This window comes from Arachis hypogaea, chromosome 16 (assembly GCF_003086295.3).
Source record: "Arachis hypogaea cultivar Tifrunner chromosome 16, arahy.Tifrunner.gnm2.J5K5, whole genome shotgun sequence".
NCBI classification, from domain to species: domain Eukaryota; kingdom Viridiplantae; phylum Streptophyta; class Magnoliopsida; order Fabales; family Fabaceae; genus Arachis; species Arachis hypogaea.
The window spans coordinates 143,830,832-143,840,534 of record NC_092051.1 but is presented as its reverse complement, the minus strand read 5'-3'; the positions used below and the strand labels follow the sequence as shown (position 1 = coordinate 143,840,534).

The window sequence follows — 9,703 nt, the reverse complement described above, 5'->3', positions numbered from 1 at the left end:
CGAGCCACCACATAAATTACATTCAGTACTGACAAAGCGTGTCAAAGTTAAAGTTTTTTTCCCCCAAAAAATAAATAATTAATAAAACATAAAAATACTAAAGGGTCTTAAATGAAATTTTTATATTAACTAGATTATATATGTATATGAATTTATTAATCTCACAACAATGCAAATATTATAATAAGAAACTATTAAATAATTACATATTTGGATTATTCATTGATCAAAGAAAATAAATAAATAAATAAAAAAATAAAAATTTAAGTACAGTTAATTTTATTTGATGTTAATAGTTAAGAGTAGTTATTAGATGATAATTTAGTCGAACTTATTAAATTATTTAACGACTCTCAACTATTTAACTGCACTTAAATTTTTATCTTAAAAAATATATATATATAAAAAATAAAGAAGCAGCAAAAAATTACAAATAGAAAAACAAATGAAATACACCAATTGTTTGTGTATGAATTTTCAGCATATCTCACTTTCTCTCTCTCTCTATATCTCTCTTTAAAAGAGAGAAGAAAGAGCCTTGAGAAACAAAATCAAATCCTTTTTCTTAACCTTCACGCCTCAATTACACCACACCCCACACCCCTCTCTCCATGCATTTATAAGGCTCACCCTTCTAACCACAAAATTTCCCTCTCTTTAAATTCCCATAACACCCCCACACTATAAAACCAACCCTCACTATCACTTCTTCATATTAAACCACTTCTTCTTCTAACACAATGAGAACTTCTTCTTCTTCTTCTTCTTTGGAGTGTGTTGAAGGCCCAATCATAGTCGGAGCAGGACCCTCCGGCATAGCCGTAGCTGCCTGTCTATCTCGGTACTCCATTCCTTCAATAATCTTAGAGCGAAGCGATTGCATCGCTTCGCTTTGGCAAAACAAAACCTACGACCGCCTCAAACTCCATCTCCCTAAAAATTTCTGCCAACTCCCACTAATGGGCTTCCCACAAACCTTCCCAAAGTACCCAACCAAGTACCAGTTCATCTCCTACATGGACTCCTACGCTTCGCATTTCAAGGTTCAACCGAAGTTCAACCAGACAGTCCACGTGGCCGAGTTTGATCCCTCTTCCCAGATTTGGCTCGTTAGGACCCAAGACTCTCTCTACCTTTCCCCTTGGCTCATTGTAGCTACCGGAGAAAATGCCGAACCTATGATTCCCAAGATTCTCGGCATCGACAAGTTTCATGGTGCTGTTGTTCATACTAGCGCGTATAAATCTGGTGACGCTTATAAGAACAAGAAGGTTTTGGTTATTGGTTGTGGAAATTCTGGCATGGAAGTTAGCTTGGATCTTTGTAGACACAATGCTAAGCCTTACATGGTTGCAAGAAATACGGTGAGCTCAAATTTTTTTGCTAATTATTTTGATTTTCTTGGTTAACTTTATTTCATTGTTGCAAGTGAGAAAATATTAATATTAATTTAATTTTTAGTAGTTATCTTTTTTGGAAGTGCAGCTTACTTAGTACTAGTACAACGCCCAATCATTGTAGACATCAATAAAAGTCTTTTTTTATGGTTAATAAAAGATTTTCTTATATTACTTTATGTTATTATTGAAGAATGTAACCATCTCTTCTATTTTGTTAACTGTATTTTTATTGTAAAAGTTAGAGCATAAATAAAATAATACGTCTTCTATTGTTTCTCTAATGTGATGAGTGAAAACTAAAAAAAAAAAGTATAAGCTTCTCTATTCAAAAGTAAGATTATTTTACAATAGGGACTGAATAGCAAAAAAATTTTTTTTTCTTTATTATTATTATTAATGAACCATTTAATAATGATCCGTATAACTGTACTAGTACTGAAGCTGACGTCATGTATGTATGTGTTTTTCCCATTTGGGTAAGTAATCATCAATATTGAGTTGATGTCCTTTTTGCACATTTGGTGGTTCAATATATTTATATTTATGTGTCTAATGATGATGCAATATATGTGTATAGGTACATGTTCTCCCTAGGGAGATTTTGGGAATATCATCATTTGGAATAGCAATGGCACTATACAAATGGTTTCCACTAAAAATAGTAGACAAGTTTCTGTTGTTGGTGGCAAACATGATGTTGGGAAACACAAGTCATTATGGCATAAGAAGGCCCAAAACGGGTCCAATTGAACTTAAACTTGCCACAGGGAAAACCCCTGTTCTTGATGTTGGTCAAGTAGCACAAATCAAATCCGGTAACATTAAGGTACTATTTCATTTAATATATTTTTTTTTTTAAATTAAAGTATAGTTTCTAAATAGCAAATTCTATTAAAACATTAATATTACCAAAGTGAGATTTTTTAAATAATATTAAATATATTAAAAAATAAAAAAATATTTTTGTATAAAGAGTGTTGTACTTTGAAAAGCTAGGGCCTAGGGAAAGTTTAATTTTGTCATATGTTGAGGCTAAGATTTGTTAGGGTTTTTCTTTTTTGGCTTTGCATAGGTGATGGAAGGTGTGAAGGAGATAACAAGAAATGGTGCCAAATTTGTGGATGGACAAGAAAAGGAATTCGATGCTATAATATTGGCAACGGGATACAAGAGCAACGTGCCTACTTGGCTCAAGGTTAGAAAATTAAATTAAAAAATAAATAAAATAAAATTGACCTGTTCTGTTGCGTTTTTAGCTCTATCTTATTATGAACCACTCATGACCCATCACTTTCTAAGGCTCTTTGGGACACATGCAAAGAGCAGAAACCTACAAATGTCTTCTTTTCTTCATGCAAAAAAGAAAGAATAAAATCACTTTGCCCTCTGTCCTGGGTTCTACCACTTTTTTAAACTATCTTTTGTTTTTTTCTTACACAAAAGAATAATAATTCTTAGAATTTTCAAAATAATAATTTTTTTATAAATATTATCAAATAGTAATTTAATGTAAAACGTTTTATACAGTACATTTATATTCATTTTTTTACTCAATTAGCATTATCTAATTAGATGCACGTGACTGGACATCAAAATTAATATATGAAAATAATTTAATAATAATATTTTTTGTTTTTACTGTGGAGTGAATATTAAGTGAGTTGTGACGTCTCATGATGTGTGATGATCATGAAATATCTATCAAGGTTGCAAGTTGTAAAAGGGTCACACCAAAAAGAGAATTCTTTATACTCTTTTTCTACAGGCAGTGGTTCCTCTTACTCTGCTGAAAAAACCTGTTTGAGTCCCCTTGGTCAATTCATTCATTCTCCACTCCTTTCAAATTTAATTATTATGTCATCATTGACACAAAAAACAAATATTATTATTATTATTTAATCAAATTATTTTCATTATTATTATTATTATCAAAGAAACTGTTTTCTCTATTCTGTGGGTAAGGGTATGGATAGATGGAGCTATCATGCTCTGAAAAATCCTGCAATTTGTATCATATGGGCCTCTGTCACTAAATTCCAAACCATGATGCATCATTTTTATATGATAAACTAAAGGGTCGTCCTCATCATATATCATATGAAAACATATATTGCTATATTAAATTTAAAAAAAAAAACTAGCTTTTAAAATTAAATCAAACTACTGAAACTATTTATTTAATTTTTTTTTTCCTTTTGTTTCAGAGTTGTGATTTCTTCACGGAAGATGGAATGCCGAAAACGCCCTTCCCTAATGGTTGGAAAGGGAAGCATGGATTGTACACAGTTGGATTCACAAGAAGGGGCCTTTCTGGAACTTCCTCAGATGCAGTCAAGATTGCTAATGACATTGCTGATCAATGGAAAACCCTTAAAAAGGACAACAACAACAATTCACATATCATCCAACTCAACAATTCCTAGATCTTAGCTTATAATAATAATAATTATAACCCCACCCACAATAACATCTCCAACTTTTCTATTTGTAAATCCCCCCAAAAAAAGTATAAGTTTAATTTCGTTGTTAAAGTTATAAATTTTATTTGATTTAGTTCTTAATTTTTTGAAATATTTAATTTAATACCTCAAATTATACTCTATGTAGTATAATTTTTGAAATTGAATTAAATATTTTAAAAAATTAAGGGCTGAATTAAATTAAATTTATAATTTTAACAACAAAATTAAACTTTACTTTAGATTAAAAAAAAAGAGATAGAGAGAAATGAAGATGAAATGAGAGAAAAGAGTAGAGAGTTAGGATCGCATGGGTTTTCTTTCTCTATTATTATTTTCTTTTTTTTTTCGTCATCATTTCCATGTTTTTGTGTATGTACAATTTTGTATTTAGGAGAATATACGCGCTTTGCTAACTACTCATCATCAAGTGCTTCAGCTTTTTGTACAAAAACAGCTTCATAAAATGAAATGGTACCATTAGTACAAAGTACAAATTAAAGTGTATGTGTCGTTACATTACAATACAAATAAAGTAATTGAATGGCAACGACTAATTACGTGGTAGTTACTAGTTAGTTACTTTATAGAACTATAAAAATGTCGCCAACTATAGTTCGGTTCCCATTTGTCAAGAAATTGTTGGAACAACAAGGTATAATTTGTTTATTTATAATAATAATAGAAGACAGGTACATGTGTGCGCACCTACCTGTTAATGTTGCAAGTGTGAGAAGTGTTGAAATTAGTCCTACATCAAAGAAAACATGGAAGAATGAGGAATTTATAAGATAAGAGACCCATTAATTTGACACCTTAAAGTTTTGAGTTGGATGTGGTGTCTTCTCATCTTATGTTCGAGAGTTCCCTGCGATTGGCCCACACATATATAATAAAAAAGTCTATGAAATTAATAATAATATAGACTAACTGATTCAATTTTTTTATTTTTTATTTTAAAAATTAAAAAATTAAGATAATAAATTTTTTTTATATAATAGACCTATTTTTTAACTAATTGATTAGAATTAACTTTACTTTTAGCTGATTTTTTAGCATAATCGAATATATTTGCGATGGTCATTAGTGGGGGTGGAGACACGAAGAAGCTAAAAAACATTGCTGATGGTGAAGTTTTTTCTTTATGCAATGGAGGAGCTGCGATGATGATGATATCAGATATGAGATTTCATAATAGAAAACGCAGATAGTGAGGGAAAGTGAGGAGATGGTAATAGTTAAGTCTATCCGAGAAAGAAAAATGAGAAGAAAGGAAGAAAAAGAGGGAGGAAGAGAACGGTGATAGTGATTTGAGTGCTAATGACTCATGCTAGTAATTATTTTATCCTTTTCACACACGTGAACACTTAATTATTACGTGTGTAGATTTACATATCAATTTAGCATTCTCTGATAATAAATCATGTTAAAAAATAGATTAAAAACTATTATATTTAATAAAAATATTAAAAATTAATTTATATATTAATTTTTTTAAATTAAAATATCTATTTTTAAAATATTTAAAAATTAATTTAAGTTATTACTCTTTTATATATATATATATATATATATATAATGTTTTCTTAGCCTTTGAACTCCAAGTGAAACATCTTTTTCATACTTCTCAAAATTTCAGTCTACCATTTAAAGCTTGTACCAGGGGTCAAAAAATTACGGCTATAAATATCATTATATTTATACTTTTTTATGCTATTTTAATATTTATCATACTTAGACTTTATTTTAATTTTTTTCAGCCATGTTTAAAAATATTAAATATAAACTTTGTCATCTAATATTTAAATATAAATAAACTTTTTAAAAATAATCGAAGTGTTGAGAAGATGTCATAAATTAATATTAAACTTGAAACTCTCTTAATTACTACATAATAAAAAATTTGTCAAAATCTAACAAATTTAAAATTCTTTGGTACGGTATACCGCCATTAGTCATCATAGTATAAAAATATTTTTAAATATATTATTATATCCATATATGAATAGTTTTTAACTGTTGATCTTAATTATATATATTATATATATTTTTTATAATTAAGATCAACGATTAAAAATTATTATAATACCGATATGATAGTACACATAAAAATTTTCTCATAGCATATTCCTCGTCTCCCTCCTCAATTTTTTAATTGCCCTTTCTAAATTCCAAAGCTCTTCCAAGCATTAGATACAAAGGTAGAGTTATATCGAGTTGGAACGTTTAATTTCACAATATTTTTCCGTTGAATTTTAGCCTCCTTTACCATAATCTTAACCCTATTTATACAACCTAATGACACACATATACATGTTTAATCACATTTTTAATCATTTTTAAAATTGAATCTTCATCTTTTAGTCCATCATTTACAATAAGAGTTAAAATATACGCACAATATTTAACATGTAAAAATTCTCTCTTTAATTATTAATAGATGTGAGTTCTAATTTTCTATTCTACTTTTTAAATAAGAAACAGTGATATTATAATATTTTAACTAGCTAGTATTATCAACCGTGATAAAAAAAAATTTAAAATATCGTCCACTTCAAAGACGCTTTTCAATTTTACTACCAATTATTTTTATCTTAAAATTCTTAATAAGGATAAATTGAGAATTTTTTTTTGTAATATAATCAGAATGAATGAAATAAAAAGTAGTTTAAGTTTTCCATATATCACCCACAATAAGTTGGCAGACAAATATTTTTATTTGGTTGATTAAAAATAGACTTTACTTTACTTTTTTTCATTGGCATAAAGTTCCAACAATCCTTAGTAACTATGATCCTTTTAGGGATAGAAAATTTAGATTGCACAAAACTCATGTCCAAGACAAAGAACTAGGTTTAACAAACTTTCTCTTACAATTATCGGCTTAGAAAATTACTAATGCTTATTTTAATTTCAATTTTATTTTAGGTCTTACAAGATAACACATAAATATTTGTAAGACTATATGTCATAAATAAATATTCGAAATTAACAGTAAAATGTGTCCTTCTAATGTGTAATCTTAATTTAGTTAAAATTTTAGATTATTTTTAATTATTGTATCAATAAAATTATACAAGTGGTAAAATTTTATTAGTTTTCTATCAATGTGTGATATACTGTATTTCTAAGATCACTACAAAAAATACGCCGAGTACCATCGAATTTACTGTTAGATTTAGCGTCGCGTATTACCGTCGATTTTATTGACGGATTTATAGATGGTTTTGAAATAAAATTCGTTTAGTCAAATCGTTACCGGCAGACTTTTGATTCCGACGATAAATTCGCCGGCAATGCTTGGAGGAAAAACGAGGGACATAGGCATGAACTTTAGCGTGAGCTTTACCGTCAGATTTTCCTAACAATTAAGTTAAATGATGCGTTTTGGTGACCCACTATGAGTTACCTTCGGATTTAGCCGACGGTAAATCCGACGATAATGAGCCCTAAAATTGAAAGCATAAAATTTTCTTAGCTTCATTTCGAAAACCCTTTCTCTCTCTAACAGCTCTCCTCCCTTTCTCTCTCTAGCCGTTTCCTATGCCCACCACTCCAACCCCGCTGCCGTCGGTCCCGGTCTCTCACCGCTGCCTTTCCGTCTCACGAAAACCAGCCAGTTTGTCCTCTCTCTAGGTACCAGCCACAACTCTGTCTCTCTCTGTCTTCATTCTTCTACCAGCGTCACCGCACTGCACCGGACCGCCGCTGTCGCCAACTTCGTCGTCGTCTGTCAGGTCTAGATTAGTGAGGTTTCCACTAATTTTTATTATCTTAAATGTAATTTGTATATTGTTCAACTATTTTTCCCTAATTTTTATTGTTTATTTTTATTGTTTAGGTTATAATATTAAGTGCTCTTCAGAATAATATTGTTATATAAGTAGTGAAACTAAATTAAAATAATGAGACTTTTGAAATAATTTTTTTTTGTGTTTGAGATCTTCTAATGCGTTAAAATCATGACAAGCTCTGAGTATTAAAAAAAATAATTGAAACAATTTTTCTTTAGAGATATGTAATTTATAAATTTAGTAGAGGTATATAAAGCATTCCTTTTGTTTCAACTTTTTCTACAAGCAGTACTTGATTTAGATCTTTTTTTCTTTTACAAAATTGAGAAAATAAAAATAAGTTTTAGTAAAAGAGAGTAGATAAATTAAGGAGAGTAAGTGAGTCAATCGGAATGAATAATATATATTTTTAAAATAATTATACCTCTTGATTATATTGTTGAATTCTAATATTCAAGCAAATAATTACTCTATTTTATACCAAAATAATGTTACTAGGTTATAACCAATGTTATGAACTTAGTTTTTGTTTTTTAATTCATTGTCCTACTTTTTTTTTTTTTTGGTTCTATCTAATTCTCTTTAGTAGGCGAAAGATTTTAGGAAGAAGTCATGTTGTAATAGTATAGTAAGTAAAAATGTTTGACCGAAAAAAGCATCGGACCATCGTGAATATAATCCTATTTCTTTAGTTATTGTCTTTGTTAGTTTTCTCTTAAAATGATTGTGTTCTTACACACTTTTGCATTTTTCATACCCCTTGTATGTTCTTCACATTTGTGATTGTGATGAATTGAGAAAGAGGTCTTGTTACTTGTTATCTCCAATCAACTGGTAATTAATGTTTTATGAAATTCTTATGATCTGAGTTTAATTAATTCTTATAAAATTATTTTTGTATGCTGACTGATGCTGTAGATTGAGATTGGTTGGATTTGTGGAAATTGTAAAAATGGTTATATGTCTAATTTTAGGGGAGGGTATGTCTAATTTTTTAAAAAAAAATTTGTTGAATGATTCGTGTAATTAATATGTGTTGATTAGTGTTAATAATATATTCTCTTTGCAGAAATGATAACAGGTAGTAGAGGTAGACCACGTGGATCTTGGGATCGTGGTAGAGGTAGGGTTTTCACCAAATCTCTTGCGACTGTTTAGTCATCTCCCTCTACTCCGACTACCCCGTCGACTCCTGGGACGTCACAGGCAAGTCAAGCGAACTAGCAAGTCATCATGGTCCTAAACTCGAACTATGTGCCTCCTTTTGCTACGCCCCCTGCAGATCCAGCGACGACAAAGTTCGCAATGAGTGATTTCTCTAGTGCCCCCAGTCGGATGCCACTCTACCACCGCCCATCATTCGGCTGAGGTTTGAATTATTCTACGTATTTGTTAATGCTAAATTTTTTCTCTGATAGGCTTGCACGAAACCCCAATGGTTGCACACAAGAAATTTCTGAGGTCATTAAGTCAATGTACGACCACCCGTGGCTGAGCTACACGAAGATCCCGACTGAGACTAGAGAGCAATGGTTTCAGCAGTGGATGGTAAGAACCCAAAAATGTTGAATTAATTAACTGTATTTGGACTGTATTTTATTCCGACTAACTAATGTTGTTGAATCACTTTGTGCAGTTAAAATTCACATGGGATGCGGAATATAATCTCATGATCAGGAATATCTACGACCACTGACAGCTAAACGACTTCAGCAGATGATGAGCGACATTCGTTAGGAGTACGACCACCTAACAGGATGGATCCGTTCATCCATTGAGAAAGAACTGGAGGCTTATTTTAGAAATGATGAGGGGTTTAAGCATCATCGTCTGACGAACGTCGCTAACAGGGCTTCACGCAGGTCGTCGAAGTATACGGGTGGTTCGGCGACCTTCATGAAGATTGAAAGCAGACTGGTGAGAATTTGTCATTGTTTAATTTTTTAATAATTAGTTGAATTAATTGTTTAATTTGTTCATTCATTTTATTGGTTGATATAATTTGTAGTCTAAGTCGTTGGATCGTGAGGCGACACTAGTGGAGACCTTC

The 9,703-nt window shown here is 30.6% G+C and overlaps 1 protein-coding gene across 1 annotated transcript; it reads left to right on the top strand.

Moving 5' to 3' along the window:
- The first annotated feature begins 640 nt into the window (after positions 1–640).
- LOC112697452 (probable indole-3-pyruvate monooxygenase YUCCA4) lies at positions 641–4,520 on the top strand. The gene is made up of 4 exons (XM_025750634.3): positions 641–1,364; positions 1,978–2,226; positions 2,473–2,595; positions 3,605–4,520. Exons 1-4 carry the CDS (start codon positions 741–743, stop codon positions 3,821–3,823), a joined length of 1,215 nt encoding a protein of 404 aa, XP_025606419.1. The 5' UTR covers positions 641–740; the 3' UTR covers positions 3,824–4,520.
- The last annotated feature ends 5,183 nt before the right edge of the window (positions 4,521–9,703 follow it).

Excerpts from the sequence above, each read along its gene's own strand:
- LOC112697452 (XM_025750634.3), top strand. The coding sequence starts at position 741 with ATGAGAACTTCTTCTTCTTCTTCTTCTTTGGAGTGTGTTGAAGGCCCA. Across the intron at positions 2,227-2,472 it reads TCAAATCCGGTAACATTAAG|GTGATGGAAGGTGTGAAGGA; the intron begins GTACTATTTCAT and ends GGCTTTGCATAG. Across the intron at positions 2,596-3,604 it reads ACGTGCCTACTTGGCTCAAG|AGTTGTGATTTCTTCACGGA; the intron begins GTTAGAAAATTA and ends CTTTTGTTTCAG.